Source organism: Alosa sapidissima, chromosome 1 (assembly GCF_018492685.1).
Source record: "Alosa sapidissima isolate fAloSap1 chromosome 1, fAloSap1.pri, whole genome shotgun sequence".
NCBI lineage: Eukaryota > Metazoa > Chordata > Actinopteri > Clupeiformes > Clupeidae > Alosa > Alosa sapidissima.
In genome coordinates, this window is record NC_055957.1 from 39,284,565 (window position 1) to 39,305,235 (window position 20,671).

Genomic DNA, 20,671 nt, shown 5'->3' on the forward strand with positions numbered 1-20,671 from the left:
ACACACACGCACACACACACACACACACACACATCCCCAGGAAGAGCTTGTTGCTTTATTTCATATGACATGCAGAGTCAGAGTCTTTGTATTGGAGACTGGCAGTTGCGCGGGGGAAGCTGAAAATAGCAAGAATCCTCTGCCACTAACACGCAAGACCCTTACTGTGTTCATTTGAGTGTGTGTGTGTGTGTGTGTGTGTGTGTGTGTGTGTGTGTGTGTGTCTGTGAACATGTGTGCCCTATATATACAGAAGGCTCTGTGTTTGAACAAAAGCTTGAGCCTGATTTTGATAGTTAAATGCATTGTCAGAGGTGAGCTAGGGTAGTTGTTTGCTTACTAACACGTAGACACGTCTATAATTCGAAACACAAAAACAGACCAACAGACAGGCAGGCAGAGAGAGAGAGAGAGAGAGGGAAGAGAGAGACAGCGACATATATGTATGGATGCATATGGACACACACACGCACACACGCACACATGCACACACAAACACACAAACACACACACACACACACACACACACACACACACACACACACATTGCTGTGTTATCAGTGCTGTACGGTGCCCTGGGAGGGACTGTGAGAAACGCAACAGGAAAAAGGTGGGAGCATTGTCCAGGTTTCCTGCGATCAGGAGCCTAGCTCATTGTTCAATATGTGCCTGTGTGTGTGTCTGTGTGTGTGTGATTGTGGTCAGAGGATCTGACCTTCAATTGCGTCACTGCACTGTCCCAGTTCCTCCACATCCTCTGCCAGTTGAACCAGGGGAGCAGCATGGGAGCACAATGAGTTTTTTTTTTTTTTTAAACGAAATATCTAATATATACGTTTTCACAGATGTTCACAAATCTAAATGGGAATATTATTCAATAAATATTTAACAATCTCACATATGACAAAATTATTAGAGAGAGGTGATATAGGGCATGTGAGTGTGTGTATGCATGAGCCATGAGCATGTGTATGTGTGTGTGTGTGTGTATGTGTGACTACACTAGACTGACACTAAGTGTCCTTATGCATAGGAGACATTGGGGAAAGGCTACACGGACAGAGGCAGCACTGGTGTAAGTTCTTACAGGCCTGTGATTCTTCTTTCATGTGTTTTGTTGTAATGAATATTTATACGAATACATGGATGGGAATAATGGACTAACTCAGAGACACCCCTCCCCCATCCCACCCCACCCCCAGGGAGGCAATTATACCAGTCTAGTAAGAGATGGGAGTAAGAGGGGTATCACACTGCAGGAGCTCACCCTCTCAACTCTCTCTCACACACACTTACACACACACACACACACACACACACATATACAGAAATATGTGCGCATGTGCGCATGTGCGCACGCACACACGCACACACACACACACAAACACACCCACAGACACACACACACACACATATACAGAAATATGTGCGCATGTGCGCATGTGCGCACGCACACACGCACACACACACACACAAACACACCCACAGACGGACACACACATACATACAGTGATACACATACAGTGATACACATGAATGCACACAAGCACAAACGCACATGCACACACACACACAGAGATACACACATTTGCATCCAGAAGCTGAACCAGTTCACATTAGGTCAGGAGTACACAAACACTAACCATACATACTTATACATACAGGCTACATGCTTATAAGTTTGCTCATTAAGTATCTATGTCAAAAGGAGAAAAGTGCTGCCAAAATTGTCTGGAAGATACACTTGTAGTGGGATCTGTCTAGGGATGCAATGCTGAGATTTATCGTAACTGATTTATCCTCATACATATGTTAACCCTCAGCAATTAACTAATGTATGGCTGTCAGTGCCTAATAAATACCTTGACTCACAGCTCCATCTAAATTAAATGGTTGTTTGGCTGGAAAAATATGAGATATATGGCCTGTCCACTCTCGGGGGACAAAGGGCAAAGGGGTGACCAACTCTGTTCCTGCTATACCAGCTCACACCAACAGGTGGCGACACTTAAGACACACACACACACACACACACACGCACACGCGCGCACACACACACACACACACACACACACACACACACACACACACACACAAACACACACAAACCTCTGGTAACAATAGACATGATAGCTCAAGGAAGATGAGCCCATTCGAGAAATCAGCCTGATATCATCAGGGAACGGGTGTCTACGAGAGAGCAAGGTTAGACAGACAGAGACAGAGGGAGGGAGTGAGATCGTAATACTATTTGTTTTTCAGGGAGGCAAGTCTGTCTGTTTGGCTGCCCATAAATCAATTAACAGCAAGAACCCTCAGCAATTGGCATTCCACACGACACAGCAATGGGGAGTGTTTACAGTGATTCAGGGTGCTGTACAAATGTGGAACAGGGTAACCTTTAATGGCGAGCACAGCGGGCGAACAAATCAGTAAACATGGGAGAAAGCGTTTGAAAATGGTTCAAAGTGCTTGGTTATGAGAGAACCCTAATGCACAGGCCTCAGGGGGTTCTGAGTTCTGACATAGCACTCTAAAGCAATTTAAAGTTCCATTTCTTTTAGCTTCAAATTGTATAGTCAGGCTTCTACAAATGAAGTGACACAGAACTTTTTCATGGCTTAAAGTATGTAAATCATGTTAGCATATTATTGTGGACAGAAAAAGAGAGCTCTAAGTTACTTTACATCAAGGTACATAGTTTACCTGTCCACAGGAGTCTATTTGTGCACAGCATCCACTCCTTCACCACATAATGTAGGCTACTAACTATATATATCTCTATGTAATGAATGAGTGGCTGTTTAGACCACAGCATCATTCTCTGTGAATAAGACTGCAGATTCAGTAATGTCCACTGACAAGGAGGACAATAGAGGGCTGATGTCCCAACTCAAATCACTCAACAAGTGAGTTACATGTGAACTACATTGTTTGACCACTTAAACCTACGACTTGGGTAAAAGAAAGGGGGGAAGGAAGAAAGTGTAGTTGTTGTGTGCATGTGGAAGGATGGACAGAGAGAGAGGGAAGGGGGGGGGGGCACTCATACAAAAGCATCATATTACCAACATGGTTTAGCAACACAGTACACTGATCATTCATACGGGCATGTGGACATTAGCTGGTTCTGTAAGGTTTCGCAGAAGTTCTGGAGTTAGCTTGATCTGGAGTTAAGAGTGGTGCCTATACCTTTACACTGAATGTCAAAATTGGTTAAGTTCATTTAGCACAGGCTACAATCAAAGCTATAACATAAATATCTTAGACATAAATATAAGCCATGAAGCCAACACACTATAAACTCTCGCAATTAGAAACAAAAACTCATATGCAAACACGGACACACATACACATTACCACATAAAAAATCACACTTAAGCTAAAACAACAGAGTGTTGCTAACCTCTGAACGGGACTGTAGCCGCTTATTCATCTCGTAGATTCGGTACTCGGGTTGCACCATGTAGGGCGAATGTCTCCTGTAGAACGGACCGAACGGAGACGAGTAGAACGGGTCGTGCGGCGCGCTGGACATCGTGTCGGCTACCGGTGCTCACTTCACACTGCGCAATAACACCAGCATCCATGCAGCGCACATGGAAGAGGACGCTCAGTAACAAACACGCACGCAACACGCTCGCGCACACTTTACGCTGCCAGTGAGATCGCTGCTGTCAAACCAGGGTGAACACAAACACACTCACGCCTGCCTGAGCGTTAAGAACTGTCGAGCAGCCCACTGAAAAGAGGCGGGGTGGGGGAGGAATCGGAGGGGAGGGGGAAGGAAGGGGGGTTAACAGGCTGTGGTGGTGGTGGTGGTGAGGGAGGTGGGGTGCGGGGGTTGGTGCGGGAGAGGGGAATAGAGGTGGAGAAGCAGATCGCTTCAGGCGGATCTTGATGTTGGAGGAGCAGTCTGCGAAAGGGTCATATCCTGTCCGATCCGTGTACTCTGTGCAAAGAAAAAAATGTAAAAATACGTCAGCCAAGTTTTCCAAAGTCCAAGTTTGGTTTTAATTTGACAGTTCGGTTCCTCCCCTGACAGCCACACTGCACAGCTCTCTGCTTGTCTGTACACAGACCTCCTTTGGTTGAGTGCACTGACAAAAGTGTAGGACTTCCTAAAGGCATATTTCAAATTATGGTGAAACTATTATAAGTGGCCATATAGGCCTAAATGAAATGTAAGTTGTACTCACTTTAGAAACCTATCTCCACAACACACAGCCAACTACTCCCAACACCCACCCACCCAGCACACACACACTCACATCTTAACCAAATGCACGCGAGTGCAAGCACACACACACACACACACACTCTCTCTCTCTCTCTCTCTCTCTCTCTCTCTCTCTCTCTCTCTCTCTCTCACACACACACATCATCAACCCATCATTACCTAATAGCTTTACATTTCACATTCATTGTGTTGTTTGAAATTCATAAAGTCATGTTTTGTCAGGTTTATCAAACTTTATTCAACGCATGAGCTGGTGAAGGTGAAAATTCAATTTGGCTGCTTTCTATTTCGTAGGCTACTGTATACACTTTATCATTCAAGCATTTGATCCCCAGAATTCGGTCCCAATTGATGATTATTGACATTGGTATTGATATTGCTATTGGCCTCCACTGATTGACGCCATCATCAGCCTCATTCAGTGTGTGCATGGTGTACCAATATGATGGAAATGTGAACAGTTTCCATAGTGATGAGCAAATATTATTTTCATGATCAGGGAGGGTTACAGGTTTGTCCCTCTACTTACACTGTGACCCTCCTCAGTTTGAGGATATGTGTGTGTCCACCACACCCTCATTCTAACAACTAGATACACAAACACATATCGCTGAATGATTTCTGAAAAGGCATACAACACACAAACTCTGAAAGACTCCAGACACATAGAGGACATGTTTTAAACGACCAAAACGACCACACAGTTTTCCTTTTGTCTCTCCAGTCCTTGAGGATGTAAATTAAATTACTGAATGTTTTCCTGACAGGAATCCTGAGCCTCTCAGTATATATATATTCAATACAATGATCATAATCTATGTGTATGGGAGAAAGCCAAGTATGTCTATATTCTGCCTTGATAGATTTCGAAGCATAGTGCATTCAAGCTCTAACAGGATTATTCTGTAGAGTGCTAGTCTGCTGCACCCTCCCTCTCTCTCTCTCTCTCTCTCTCTCTCAGTTTTATGTGTGTGTGTGTTCATATTTGTGTATCTGCTTGTTGCATGTTGGAAATTTAGCAGACATTTGCACAGTCCGACTGCAGTTCTGATGTGTGTCTGTGTAAGTTTAGTATTTTATTGTTTTGTGTGTTTTTCCAACATTGGCTCTGTATGAGTCATGCGTCAGTGCTGAAACCTCACCACTGCCTCTCACACACACACACACACACACACACACACACACACACACACTTACTCACGCACACACACACACACACACACACACACACACACACACACACACACACACACACACACACACACACACACACACTCCCCCTCCCCCAAATACACACACACACACACACACACACACACACACACACACACACACACACCACACACATACTCACATACATGCACACACTCACGCAGGCACACACACACGCACGCACGCACCCCACCCCCCACCCCACAAACACATACATACAAAATGGTAAATACCTATGCAATAATCTGCACGCTTGCACACAAATGTACATATCACCATCTACACTGGACCACACCTTCAATGTTAATGTCTGAGAAGGGAAGGAGAGAACACCACATCCTCTGCAAATCATTCCGATGCTTTTATTTGGCCACCATAATGAAGGGGGGATGGGGGGTGTAGACAGGGAGGGATGAAGCAGAGAGATGGGAGATGGTTGGGGGGGCAGAGAGAAAGGCATAAGGGATAGACAGACAGAGACAGACAGACAGACAGACAGACAGACGGAGGAACTACAGAGGGAGACAGACTGAGGAGAGAAAGCGAGGAGCAAGGGGAATGAAAAAAGAGAAAGGAATATACAGAAAATAGAAAGAGACAGCGAGAGGAGGAGAGAGAGGGAAAGAGAGAGAGGGAGAGAGAGAGGCCCACAACATCTGGTATACATTACATTCTATCCCCCTGCCCTGCTCCCCCCCCACACCCTCCCCCCTACCCCTGCTTGACATTGCTTTCAGGGGACCTGGGCCCCTTGAGGGGGGGTTGAGGGTGTGGGTGAGTGTGTGTGTGTGTGTGTGTGTGTCTGTCTGTCTGTATCTGTGTGTGGTGTGTGTGTGTGTGTGTGTGTGTGTGTGTGTGTGTGTGTGTGTGTGTGTGTGTGTGTGTGTGTGTGCGCCTCCTTTCTTTCCCATGGTTAGGAAGAAGGAAGCTACTTAATCGGCGAAACAATACTGGCATTCATGTTCAAAAAGTCATATAGACATTTTCAGTATTGCACAACATGCTATGTCCAAATGCCCCTGCTTCTCAGAACCTTAGGCCATTGTTGTAGAGCAAAACTCAAAAGTATGTTCACTGGACTGAAAAGCCAATAAAATAAAATAATAAATAATAAAAGAATTCCAGAATTTTCAAACGATAGAGGATTCTCACACATACTATGCATTCAGGGGGAGTAGGAAGCTATCAACTTTTTAACCAGTAGCAATTATTTATTTTACACTAAAACATTTCCATACTATTCTCCATACTCCAATTAATGCATTCATGCATATACTCTTTTAAATTCATACCTTCCCTCATTCATATTCACATTCATTCATTCATTTGCATCTCAGGATGGCAGTCCTTTTAAACAATAAGAAAGTGAAGCAGAGAAGAAAAAACAGAGAAAGAGTGAGAGAGAGAGAGAGTGAGAGTGAGAGTGGAAGTGAGAGAGAGCCAGAGAGAGAGAGAGAGAACAGGGTTGAGAGAGGAGAAAGAGGGAGAAAGGGAGTGAGGCTGAGAGATGAGGAGAGATGGATGGATGGAAAAGAAGAGTAGAGAGGTAGAGAGAGAGTGAAAGAAAGAGAGAGAAGGAGGGAGAGAGCAAGGGAGGCAGAAAGAGAAAGAGAGTGAGAGCACTGTAGAAATACTGAGGACATTATACTGAATTTCTGCAGTGTTCTGTCAGAGGCTGAGAGGAAGAGGCTGTCTTCATGCAGGCTTGCATCTGAGGAGGGTTAGTCGCAGTGGTGAAAACACTGGTTGATTGAACATAGTGCAAAAAATAGGATTAATATAGCAACAGGAGGAACGGAGGGTTAATACATTTTTGGGAATGGCATTCTTAATGTCTCTAAATGTTATTTGTTCACAGGTGGAAAAGTTGAGTGGAATTTGAAACATTGTATCCTGTTCCCCTTGCCTATTGCCATGGGTTTATTTATGTCTCAAATCCATACAGAACCTCCTGGTTCACAAGCCTTTCTTGCATTCAAGCAGATTTCCACAATCTCTGTGTGTTGTGTATGTCCCTCTCTCTGTGTCTCTCTCTCTAGCTCTCTCTCTTTCTCTTTCAGCGATTCATGGCAAACCTGGAAAGGGTTAACAAATATCTCAAACTCCCCACACCCACCCATCACAACCTCCCCTCCTTGCACACACACTCCGAGACACACATACACAGAGGCGCGCGAGCGCACACACACACACACACACACACCCCTCCCCCTCCAGGTCAGTTAATAGGAGTGGTTGCCGGGGCTTTTGCTGGCTGCTGAGGCAGTGTCTCCTGGGAAAGCACAGCTCCGCTGAGAGAGTGGAATTTTACCAACACTCCACCTCTACACAACACTATACAACACTACACAATACAGCACTGCACCACAGTACAATCGCACTTCACAGTGCCACACAACACTGCCAAATACAGCATTGCACCTCTCCACTATACACACAACAGCACACCACTGTTCCACAGCACTACTCAACATAGCCCTGCAATACCACCAAATTGCTACACAATAACACAGCACACAGCAAAATAGGATTGTACCGCCAGACAAATCGCAGCGTACTGCCACACAATTTGAACATGTCACTGCACCACTACATAGCAACTCGTATGAAGTGTGATGAAGTAACAGCACTACACAACATTCTGCCACTATGTAATACTGAGTTGAATGAAAGAGGACAGCACAACAAAACATAACTTTATAACACAGCACTATTAACATGTCACACCTACATTCATTACAGTGTAGCTACTGCATACTTATTATCCATCACAGAGCACCAATACTGTTCAAGTCTATCAGAGTAGTATACATATTACACAGCAGGTCCATGTCAGCCCATGCAACACAGTTCATTCTTCCATGCTGAGGATGTGCTTTTATATACAGCATTGCACCCCATACATTATTAACCCCCTCTGCATACAAGTATACGTCGCAAGCCATTAGTAGTCCTACATATTGATGTGTGCCCCATATAGTACATGACTGATATAGTGATTAACTGATTGGTTGGTTGATTGATTGATTGATTGATTGGTTGATTGATTGATTGATTGATTGATTGATTGATTGATTGATTGACCAATTGTGTGTGTAATTTGTTGCATGTCTTAGATACAACAAATATTCAACATGCATGGTGATAAATGACTAAATGAAAAGCAATCAATGGTATGCTGTCTTCTGTGAAAGAAGACAGCATACCACCATGTGTTATGAATGATGAAACTGAAGATGCAACAGAGTAACTCCCAATGACTAAAACCCCTCCGAACTGCAAAACATAGCCCCTAAGCATCTTCAAATGTCTGTAGTCAGCCCGAAGAAAACATAGTCCACAGCCAAACAACAATAGATCAAACCACACCAGAAACTCTGCACAGCACAAAACTCCCAATTTACATTTGTGACAATAGACAATCTTTTGACACTAGAGCACAGATAAAGAATCTCAGTCTCCATCATGAACACAATTTTGAGAAAGGTAATAACGCAATCAAAGCACACCACCACCATACCACCATCAGCGCACCACACACATACACACACACACAACACACACACACACACACACACACACACACACACACACACACACACACACACACACACACACACACACACACTCACTCTCTCTCTCACTCTCTCTCTCTCTCACTCTCTCTCTCTCACACACACACACACACACACACACACACACACACACACACACACACACACACACACAGATCACACTCTCTCTCTTTGCGTCTCCCCGTGGAGAGTGCGGCGCTGGGTCTGGGTCTGTGGGAGCGGCTTGGCTCCTCTCCAGTGGCGCGGGGAGTTGAGGTGTCAGCAGAGCGACCCGGACGCCGGATCCCCAACTCAGCCCCTCTGCCTCCCCGCGCCTCTCTCTGCCCCCCCCCGTGCCTCTCTCTGCCCCGTCGACAGAAACAGAGCCACCCTGATCCCTGCTCAGCCCCACAGCTTAGCCATCACTGATCCCACACAGCTCACCTGAAGCCCAGAGCACCGCAGCCCGAGCACACTGATGCACAGAGAAGAAGGTGAGCGCAGGGCTGGGCTGGGGTACCATGACACATGAAAATATAGAGAAAATGAGGGCAAATGCAGGGCATTCACGTTTCACCTTTGAATATTGATCGTTCACCTCTAACGATGAATTGAAGCTATACATACAAAGGCAGGAGGTATGTCTGACTGGCCACAGTAAGAGCCACAGTCGATGCATCAGGCCAATCTGGGGAGAAAATACACAGTAATATGACACTTTGACAGACAACATTATGTTGCTTCATACTAGTATCACTGGATTTCACAAGATAAAATCTCCTTAATGTTTCAATTACATTCTTAATGTCTGTCAGCACTGTCTTATTTGGTGACATACATATTTGCTGCTGAGGCAGGAACTAAGAGTTTTCAGTGTGTTACAACCTTTTGTAGATATCTATAATTTTGGTCACTACCATATTAACTGGCTTGGGTGAATGCCTTTACTTTTTTTTTTAAAGAAAATGTTCAACATGATCATAGGGAAAATTGGCCAAACTAATTGAGAGAAACTGTAGCCCCTATAATTATATTAGTAGACAGCTGTTTACATGCACTGCAGGTATTATGAGGATGCCAGCCCAGTGTAGAGAGCAGCAGATCTCATGACAGGTTTGAGCTGCACTGCCAGCAGCAGAGTCTGGAAGCTGGACTCACTGTGAAGGGTTCTTGGTTGGACTCCTCTGAGCAGATAGTAAGACAAGCACACTCAAGCAGACATAAAGACACACAGAAAGATGGATGGATGGATGGATGGATGGCTGGATACATAAACCATTTAAATTCAAACAATCATGAAGACCTATTGCGCACCCCTCGTCTCCACGTATGACTGGCGTTTAAAATCGGATCAGATAGGAAGAGGTGACGAAGCTTTGTGGTGATTCTGCTAATGAGAACTGCCGCGTGTTGCACATCATTACGGGCATGGGTACGGCAAGGAGAGGAGAGGAGCAGAGAGGAAAGGAGCCTCATTAGGGAGCCTCTTTTGGCTCCTGTAGAGCTCCTGCACCTCATCCAATCAGAGAACAGGGAGCGAGATCAATTAAAGGAGCGAATGAATTCACATTTTGGCATTGAAATTCTTTTTTTTTTTTCATTTGGAATCGCATGTTGTACAAAAACAGTGAGAGGTATAATTTTGTACACTGTGCCAAACTTGAACATTATTTTTGTGCCGTTTCAGATGTACCATTTTGAGCCTGGGCTTTGGTAGCCGAGAAATCAGGCATTCAGTGCAACCCATGTCTGCATGTGTCTGAACACGGGCACATTCATTTTTGCCGTGTTCTCTCTCCACGACATTCCCACTGTCTGATCACTCTCTCATTCATCTCTCTCGCTCACTCTCCCTTCTTCTCGCCTTTTTCACTCACCATTCATTTCTCTCTCTCTCTCTCTCTCTCTCTCTCTCTCTCTCTCTCTCTCTCTCCACGTGTCTCGCTTTCTTTATCCATCCCTTTCTCCCCTTCAGTCTCTGCTGTGTGTGTGTGTGACAGAGAAAGTCTTCTGTGGAGGTTGTGTGTGAATGTATTTGTGTGTTACAGTGAAAGGCTTCTGTGGAGGTTGTGTGTGTGTGTGTGTGTGTGTGTGTGTGGGAGCATTTCTCTACAGGCGGTGGGGTTGTTTTTGAGGTCAGCTCCACGCTGCCCCACTCCCCATGGGGGTACAGATTCTCATTTCACTTATTGGACAGAGAGAGAGAGAGAGAGAGAGAGAGAGAGAGAGAGAGAGAGAGAGAGAGAGAGAGAGAGAGAGAGAGAGAGAAAGAGAGATGACAGCATGCATTACTCTACAGGGTGCTCTGTGTATGTACCTTCTCCCTCTCTTTTACATTTCATCCTTTTGGTTTCAGTGAATGTGGCTGTGATGTAGAATTCTGGCCACTGAGGGGCGCTGTGTATCTGCAACTAAATGCCTTGCAACCTTAGCTCAGGGGGACTCCGATTTGTTTGGGTTCTGGACAAAAAAGGAGGTTGGGAGGTAAAGTTGTGTGCAGTCTAGTTGACAATAATACCAGTGGCATCTGCTGTGTTTGTCACACTGACACTCCTGGCGATACCCTATTTGGTTGTATTCAGCCCTCCGCCGGAGAAATATCCTATACAAGGGATACTCTGTTATTGTCACAAATGTATAAATGGCTGAAGAGTGCTGGCGTGTAAAAGAGAGGATAGGCTATGTTCAACTTCCCCAGCCATTTATGAATAAATGAGGTGTTGACCATGATCAACAATAGTTCAAGCATCTTGGTATAAACAATAAATACAATGATTTGCTCATGTTTCATTCATGCCATTTCAAAACTTCAGTTGCTGCTGTTGTAGCTCAGCCAACATTTATTGCATGTCAAGTGTTGTGAAGTTCCATTCAGTTGGAACTCTGGTATTTACTGCATCTGACTAGTCTGTGATTTTAAGATATCTGATATTCATTCTTGTCCTATTTCAGAATGGATGTCCATCAATTGCAAATTAATTAAATGCTTTCCAAAAAAAGCTCATAATATATATATAAGTGTGTGTGTGTGTGCGCAGGAATAAAGGAAATGATTTAGAGAAAGTGAGCGAGAGGGAAGAAAACAGGAGGTTGAGCTAGAGGCAGGGAGAGAAAGAGCTTAAGAACTGTGAGGGCGCTGGGGCAGGCAGCAGCAGAGTGAGAGAGAAAGAGAGAGAGAGAGAGAAAGAGAGAGGGAGAGAGAGAGGGATAGAGAGAGTGTCTATTTCTGTGAGTGCTGTGTGTGTGTGTGTCTCTGTGTGTGTGCGTGTGTGTGTGTGTGTGTGTGTGTGTGTGTGTGTGTGTGTGTGTGTGTGTGTGTGTGTGTGTATGTGTCTATGTGTGAGTGTATGTCTGCGAGAAAGAAAGAGATGCAGAGTAAGAGACAGCCATCCTCATGGACTCTATTGTTGTCTCTCTCCCTTTAATGAAATATTCATTTAGCTTCAGATTTGCTAAAAATACTCATTCGTTGCAGGGCCCATTACTGCTTTGCTGACACAGAAAGGTGTTGTTCAAATCTACTTTAAATTATAGACTAGTATGATTCAGAGTTGTGTTAAAACACTCCATGGCAAAAACACTACTTTAGCTGAATTACAGTCTTTTATGTCCCCATGCACGTACTGCCTTGTTATACCAGCTTTAAACTCCCCTCCCTCGTAAAAGCTTTAGCACTTTTTTGAATCGTCTGTGAGGCATATAAGATGAGGGCATTGCATCATCAGTCTGCATAAATGATGATCATGATTCAGTTTGGCCGACGAGATATTAGAGCCATGCTTGTATCTTAATTAATTTCAAACAGATAAGCAAAGCTATGTTATCCGAGGCAAACTGTCTATTGAACTGCATGATAAGAACCATTATGCAGTAGAAAATGGGGATTATGTCCTCCAGAAGAGGGAAGGAAATCATCTCAATCTCACTGATACCCAACAGTGGATCGAATAATGATTTAGATGATACTAGTGCACAGATGTGCATTAGACTAGGTTTGGTTGGCCATCTTTGTTAGCCCAGTATTTGTGATTATTACACCTCTTTTGTAAGTGTATGCCTAATTAACATAGAAGTGGCTATTTACATTCAAATTAAACTCTGCGCTACACAAACAGGCCTCACAATTATATAGTTCTGATGATCTTGTCTCCTCCATAGTGCATGGGGCATTAGCATAAAGGACGCTTTCTCCTCCACCGAGGTCTGCTAACAACTCAGGCTCAGACAGGCTCTGAAACACGTCGGCAAGCTTTTGTGTGCCATTGTTGTTGCCCTCCTCTGAGTTGCACATACACAGTGGATGGAGCATTGAAAAAAAAAGAAGGGTGAAAATGTATAAGCAGGCAGAAGAATTTCAAAAATGGAGGGGTGAAAAAAAGGAACTAAATAAATAAATAAAAATAGAGAATTAAATAAATAAATGAGCCCCACACTGGCGCTGCCTCCCTCTCTCCCCACTCTCACCATCCACTGTTCTTTAGATGTGGCGTCGCCATGGCAACCTCAACTTGGTGACCTCGTTATTTCAACCTAATCCTGCGCTGAAATTATGGGCTGCCCTGCCCGTTTGCCTGCCTGGCCTGATAACGCCATCGCTGTGGAGGGAGATGGAGGGAGATGGAGGGAGATGGAGGGAGTATAGAAACAGAGGGATGGTTTACTGTCCTTCTCTCCCTCTCTCTCTCTCTCTCCCTCTCTCCATCCTCTCTGCAAACAGGAAAAATAGCAGTAATGCACCAGAACATATTTTGAAAATCTTGCACATATCACAAATCGAACGCAACAGTCCCAGTTAGGTTAGTCTTGCTGTCGTGCTTTCCCACAGTTTCTATATATTTAGTATGTGGTTTGAATTAAAGTAAAAATAAACATATATTATAGCTCTATATCTAAAGAAAATGTTTATTAAATAAAAAAAATTGAGTCATTCGCTCAAATGAGCTCTCCATCAGGCCAAAAGACAGACAGGAAGTAAGGGATTTGGAGAGCAAATGAGAGAGAGGGAGAGAAAGCGACAGCAAAAGAAAGAGAGATTCACAATTTCATGTCCAAAACCTAGCTGTCCTCATTTCTGCTTGGTTCTCTCTCGCTCATGAATTGGACTGCCGCTCATTTAAAACTCCATTTCCTCATGAGCAAAGCAGAAATAAGCACGGCAAGCACTGCATACCAAACAGCTCTCTTTGTGTTGGCTGACTATACTGAGCTGTGCTGATTGAATTCCTTCACTTTTTGTGACTGTTTGGGAGACATTCCTCCTTCCTCTCCAAAAGCCAAACAGGCGCTTTGAAACTAGACAGCCCAAAGCATTACTTATTCAATTCTGCCAGTGTTTTATAATTAGAGAATAACCTAACAAACTTCACATCAGGACCACAGTGCCATCTAGAGCTACTGAATCAAAAATATTTCAGTGCTTGTTCAATAAAAACTGGGGTTTCGTACCAGCACACACACACACATACACACCCAGTCACACCCACACACAGAGAGAGAGAGAGAGACACACATAAACAGGCCAACACACACGTAGAGACATACGCATCACACCTTTTTAGATTTTTGACATGAGGTGTAGTAGTAACAGCTTCCATATGGGGTTACTTAAATGGCGATGCCATGTAATATTGAAGTCCATTGAAGTTGCATAGTGAGGGATTTCTTTGACCATCTATAGTTGTATATCATCTACCATGTGTACCTTAAATCTGTGTGTGTGTGCCAAAACATCTCATGTGTACATTGCTTAATCTCAATCACTTCCACATGTTGGACCAATGACCTCAACCACCCCACCCCACAGTCCTTGTTCAGCCAATGGCATTAAAGCATGAGGAGTCCCTCTAATCAGAGAACTTGTCCTCAGGCATTTGGAGTCCCCATGACCCACAGCAAGCAAACACACACACACAGACACACAATAATTGCATATATGTATGCACATACTGTCACAGGTATACTGTCACCACAGTGACGCTAACATTCAAGAGTCCACCCAAACACAGAGCAACTCAGAGGAATACAAACAGGCCCACACCCACTCACACATGTGCCACAAACCCAGGCCATGAGCGCAGGACCAACGTGCACGCACACACACACACACAGATTTAAGGTACACATGGTAGATGATATGCAACTATAGATGGTCAAAAACACACACACACACACACTCGTGCCACAAACCCAGGCCATGAGCGCAGGACCAACACACACACACACACACACACACACACACACACCACAAACCCAGGCCATGAGCACAGGGCCATAAATCATGTCGGACATCTCACTCTACCACGCATGCAGCATACTAAGAGGACCAGCACACACACATGCGTTTAAGCCATAACCGTAGAACATCAGATTTTATGGAATGCTAGGGAGGTTTCTATGTTTTTATGGTTTCAATACATAACTCATCTGCTTATTGCGGATTTCCCCCTGATCACTGCCAAAATATCTCATGCAATTTCAACTACTTATGTAATTATTTGCCTCTATTTTGCTTGATTGCTGGACACACATGTATGTGTAAACCATGTATAAATGTGACCTGGCTTGCAATTAGCAAACCTGCTGCTTTCTGCCTGTTTTCATCAGGTGAACCGCCCCACGGGCTACTACATGTAAAAAGAACAACATTGCCCCCTTGTGGATAGTCAACATTATGATAAGACATTATGCCAATTAATTAACAGGGAAAGAGTGCCTAGCTACTTTGTTTGTCAGGCATAGCATAGGTAAGAAATTGTGGCCTTCAGATGCTTAAAAAACACTAATAATGAATAACATCTTGATATTTCCTCAAAGTCGTTTTTGGAGTGAACCACCCCAATTCATTCACATCCATTTCAGTGCAATTTCTCTGCATTGTTCCCACCCATTTTAAAGACTAGTACATTAGTACAACTGAACCATTCAATGACATAATATAATATAATCCCAGGAAGAAAAGGAAAAAATGAGACAGTTGCTGAGTGATGGGCATTTTATTTTGCTTGACAAATAAACAGGCATTTAACATAACTAAGCCAACAGCAGTAGACAACCAAACAGACAAAAACAGTGCACCTGGGGGGTATTCCAAGTACGTGTTTAATAAACATGGGCAAATTAACTCAGAGTAAGTGGTAAACCTCCTAATAGAAGAGCTGTATGGCTTCATTCTCCTAACAAAACAATGTCATATGCTCTTGTTGTAGGAGGATTTACCACTTACTCTAAATGAACTTACCCAGGCTTGTCAGTACTCTCTTTGAAAAGGCAAACATTGTTTACCAACAGTTACATAAAACAAGTGATCAGAACAAACATGAAAAAAGGAAGTATACACAAAGTAATCAGTCTGGTGTCCCAAGTGCTATTTGTAGAAAGGTCATGTTGATCTGACTGTAAATTCCATTATTGGTGTTACACAGCCTTGTCTTACAGTAAAATCATCGTCCTAGCTTATGTCAAGGCAACACATGATGTATGACAGGTTTGTAAATGTTTGGTATTTAATCTGAAAATATGGATTGAGTCTCACACAGGGGAAGTCAGAACCTGTGGTAAACCACAGTGTGCAGTATTTAAGACTACAGTTCCATTGGTGACATTAGATCTTCCAAGCAGAGGAGGAGGAGATTGGGTAACACTTTATTTTAATGTGTCGCTGTTACAGTGTACCTACCTAATTAGGTACAGTGGTACAACCTGTGTAACAACATGTACTATCAGGTACTATCATTGTACTTGCATTATGTATTTGTGGGTACCTACATATAGTTGTTACATTGTAATACTGAGTGCTTTTACAAAACTTTGCCAATTTGCCTAAATTTTCATCAGAGGCAAAGAGCTGACCTGAGACCTGCTGGATGGGGTAAATCTGGTCATGATAGATTTGATATACAAAGCATGCTTAGCTCCAGTCAAGGCCTCATTGTCTTCAGTGTACATGTAACAGCTGTGCTGCTACAACCTTGTTACTCTGGTACAGTGGAATAAACCTATTAAGTGTACCAGTTAATTACTTACATGTACATATGACATGTATGTTATGTCTTCAATGTCTTGGAACAGGTCTACTAATTCACTACATCAAAGACACAACATACATGTCATACCGGAGATTGGGTAATACCAAGAGTGGCACAGAGGGGTAAACTACAGAGTGGTAAACTACAGGGGCCAGGTTACCGGACAGAGGCACAGAGGGGGACACTATGAAGCAAGGTTACTGGCTTACCCCAGGAACTTCGGGAGTAACCGCTGATCTCCAAAATAATACTTTACTGCATGTATTGCTTCTGAAGAGACTTTTTTGGATAAGCCAGTAATCTTGTCTTGTAGTATAGCCCTCCATAGTCCATAGACAAACAGAGACATATGTTCACAGACAGACAGAAACACATAATCACAGAGGTTTGGCCTCTGTCTTGCCAGCCTCTGTGATGAGTTGCACCAGGCTACCCGAGGCTGGTCTGTCTTGTCCAGTGGTCCACTTATAGAATAACCTATATCACAACAAACAAGCTATGATGAGAAAAACACATGACATTCTACAGTCCTTGCAGCCAATACAGAGACTAAACCCAAAAAGAACAGTGTAACATCGCCATCTGGTGGCAGGCAGACTACAGCACATACGAAAATCTTGAGTGCATTCAAGTGAACAAACTCCATGGTGCAACCATGCATGTCTGATTGACAGAACTTGCTGTTGCATCCACTTTGGGATATGCATAGGCATAGCAGGGCACATATGACCAACATTTCCTGCAACAGATAATAGTGGACACCCTGGGCTCACACAATATTTTCAGAGAACTTAATCAGTAATGCCATAGGCTATTAAAGGGAAAATCAACACAACATAAAAATTGTGATCACATGAATTGTGATGAAGTACATGCAGAAGTAAGCTTAATTTAATAGTAAAATGACTAAAGCCTTCTTTAGTGGCATACAGAGTTCAAACCACAGCAGGTCCACTGCACCACAAAAATAGTGAAGTGGACTCACTCACACACACACACACGCGCACGCATGCATGCACGCACGCACGCACGCACACACACACACACACGCACACACACACACACACGCACACGCACACTTACTCTGCTATGTATTCCAATGGTGTCCAGGCGCTGACATCTGCGTCAGGCATAAACTTCCTGTTCATTGGAGTATCCAAGGTAACTCTACAAGAGGTCCCAGGTCAAAACATAACCGTGTTAAGTTGTGCTGCACTACCAGTTGTATAACGAATGAAAACTACAGGCAGCACAGTTTCTGAGGAATTTCAATGACAGTGTGCTGGCCACCATCATTGAAACAATGTAATGAGCGTGTGGTTGTCACGGCTACTCACGGCAGGATAGCGACGGCGGCAGCGCCAGTAGGAAGACCACTGTTTGACCCCGCCAGACTCTGGCACACCTGGTGCACCGCAGCCTTTGCCATGCCGTAGCCAAGCATACCTGACAGAGGGAGAGGAGTTTCCGCACATAATACGGTAATTTCCTCTGTATTAGCCACATTGTGTATAAACCGCAGGACAGTGTTTTATGCTAGTTAAAAAAACAAAACCATATCAATACCATTTTAACTGCCCCTGTGTATTAACTTCATAGCTGAAGAAATGTTGCAAAATCAATATATAAACCTCGGCTAATAATTGGGAAATTACGGTATCACCTTTATAGATATACCACCAGAGCAAGTGCTTTGTTTACCTTCCTCTGTATGTGCCCACATGTTTCAGTTTACACCCATGCAAAAGCAAAAGAGAAATGTAAATGTAAATATAAATCAGATTTCTAGGCCAAGTAGACTTGCGTATACAAGGAATTTGGTCTCTGCATTTATCCCATCCGTGAATTAGTGAACACACAGAGCACACAGTGAACACACAGCAAGGTGAAGCACACACTAACCCGGAGCAGTGAGCTGCCTTGCTACAGCGGCGCTCGGGGAGCAGTGAGGGGTTAGGTGCCTTGCTCAAGGGCACTTCAGCCGTTCTTACTAGTCGGGATCGAACCGGCAACCCTTCAGTTCCAAGCCCGAAGCCCTACCCAGTAAGCCACAACTGCCCCCCAAAAAAAGAAAGTCTGCAGAAAGTCTGCTTCTCCAGTGTGCGTACTCTCATTCGTTTTTACCTTTAGTATACTTTGTCCTGCACCTGCCCTAAACATAGGTGGGATGTGTACGCACCCACTCTAACTTCAGTTTACACCCTGCCCATGCAAATCACATCCACACTTTAAGTAACCAACTTGGCAGCTTGAACTAAGTGATCATTATTTGCACTGAATTCTGTCCTCTAAAAATATGACGTGTGGAGTTACCTGGGGTTCCAGCCAGGGCAGCCTTCGCCCCAGCCAGCGTGAGCAGCCCCCCCTCTTTCAGATGCTTGGTTGCTAGGTGACTAGAGATGGTGGTTGTCCAGACACTCTGCTTCCACATCAGATCAGCATTCTTGTATAATACTATGTTGACAGGGATGTGCAAAAATACATCACTATGTATTTTAAAATAAAATATTAAATACAATTTTTTGATTTTGAAAATTAGGGTATCAAAATAAACTACAAAATACAGTAGCCACTATACTGATATGAAAGACACATTCATATTCGTCTAAATATTGGTTGGCAGTCTTTCTTTCACTGTGTTAATTATTGTGGTCAAGGGGACAAAGGACATGTTGGCTTTAAATCAGCTGTCTCAAACCTTTGGTCTTTGCACTTCCACCAGCCCAGCCTCCAGCCACGCACAGGATCGCGTCCACCTTCTGCTCGCCCAGCAGCTCAGATACATCATTGGTCACCTAAAATGGTGGAGGAGTTAGTTAGATGTGGTTTGGTTATGCTGATAATTAATTACTCTGCTTGTTCAATCTTTATACATAAATCTGAAAACAACCTGGGTAGCTTGTTCCGTGAAGGATTCGGTCGTGTTTACCACCACATTGGCGTCAGCTTGGTCATTGGCAGCAATGTCAACGCACGCTACCCACTTTACAGTCCACATTGAAAAGAGATGAGAATGGCAAACATGGATGAAATGAAGATTAAAAACAAAACAACATTATTAGGCCCATGGGAAATGAAAAATAGCCTATCCCTGGATCTGCTTCTCAAAATCGTGTATTGTTCAAAGCAACCTCTGACGGAAATATTTGAAGAATTCTACGGGAATAAAAACAAGATAATTATACATTCCATTGATTACAGTATATGAAAGGGGGTGGGTGTCAATAGTTTGGAAGTTGTCATGCTTCACAACCAAAACGTCTATCTCTTAATGACAGACACAAATTACATGGTAGCCTAATTCCATACCCAATTTTTGGACCTGAAGTACTCCACGCATTTGGAACCAAGCGCTCCTTTTCCTCCGTAAACTATGACTCTGTGCGCTTCAGCGGCTGCCATGGCTTGGCTCGACTACAGTTAGCCTACCTACGTACCTACCTACCTAGCTTTCTGGCTACACTACAATGAATTAGAGGTTCCGTTCAAACGTAATATCCAACAGGGTGTCTGCATGTAAGGATGTAACTTGTGTAGCCTGCAAAACACACTTTTTCTATTCACAAACATGTGTTACTGCTCTACTGTGGTCGCTGCTTCAGATGTCACTCGCTGTCACTACGGAAAGCGCGTGGGGACAT

The 20,671-nt window shown here is 43.8% G+C and overlaps 2 protein-coding genes across 9 annotated transcripts in view; both read right to left on the reverse strand.

Moving 5' to 3' along the window:
* Positions 1–3,734, reverse strand: part of ldb2b (LIM domain binding 2b) — a 37,064-nt gene extending 33,330 nt beyond the window's left edge. For 5 of the 8 annotated variants that reach the window (XM_042084927.1, XM_042084945.1, XM_042084917.1 and 2 more), the window contains exon 1: positions 3,407–3,734. In XM_042084927.1, coding sequence (XP_041940861.1) covers positions 3,407–3,538 — 132 coding nt within the window. In that variant the 5' untranslated portion in view covers positions 3,539–3,734. The remainder of the gene's footprint in view (positions 1–3,406) is intronic. The other 3 variants (XM_042084936.1, XM_042084955.1, XM_042084966.1) reach the window with 2 other exon arrangements.
* Positions 3,735–17,059: 13,325 nt separating this feature from the next.
* Positions 17,060–20,645, reverse strand: qdprb.1 (quinoid dihydropteridine reductase b, tandem duplicate 1). Its single transcript, XM_042094116.1, has 7 exons — positions 20,340–20,645; positions 19,921–20,013; positions 19,729–19,825; positions 19,344–19,484; positions 18,368–18,476; positions 18,114–18,197; positions 17,060–17,507 (listed from the first exon to the last, which is right to left on the reverse strand). Exons 1-7 carry the CDS (start codon positions 20,430–20,432, stop codon positions 17,408–17,410), a joined length of 717 nt encoding a protein of 238 aa, XP_041950050.1. The 5' UTR covers positions 20,433–20,645; the 3' UTR covers positions 17,060–17,407.
* Positions 20,646–20,671: the final 26 nt, after the last annotated feature.

What these genes read in the sequence shown, in the direction of transcription:
- qdprb.1 (XM_042094116.1), bottom strand. Translation starts at nt 20,432, where the DNA reads ATGGCAGCCGCTGAAGCGCACAGAGTCATAGTTTACGGAGGAAAAGGA. An exon ending in TCACGGAACAAGCTACCCAG is followed by an intron (nt 19,826 to 19,920) that starts GTTGTTTTCAGA and finishes CCACCATTTTAG; the next exon opens with GTGACCAATGATGTATCTGA. An exon ending in GCCGCCGTCGCTATCCTGCC is followed by an intron (nt 18,198 to 18,367) that starts GTGAGTAGCCGT and finishes GACCTCTTGTAG; the next exon opens with AGTTACCTTGGATACTCCAA.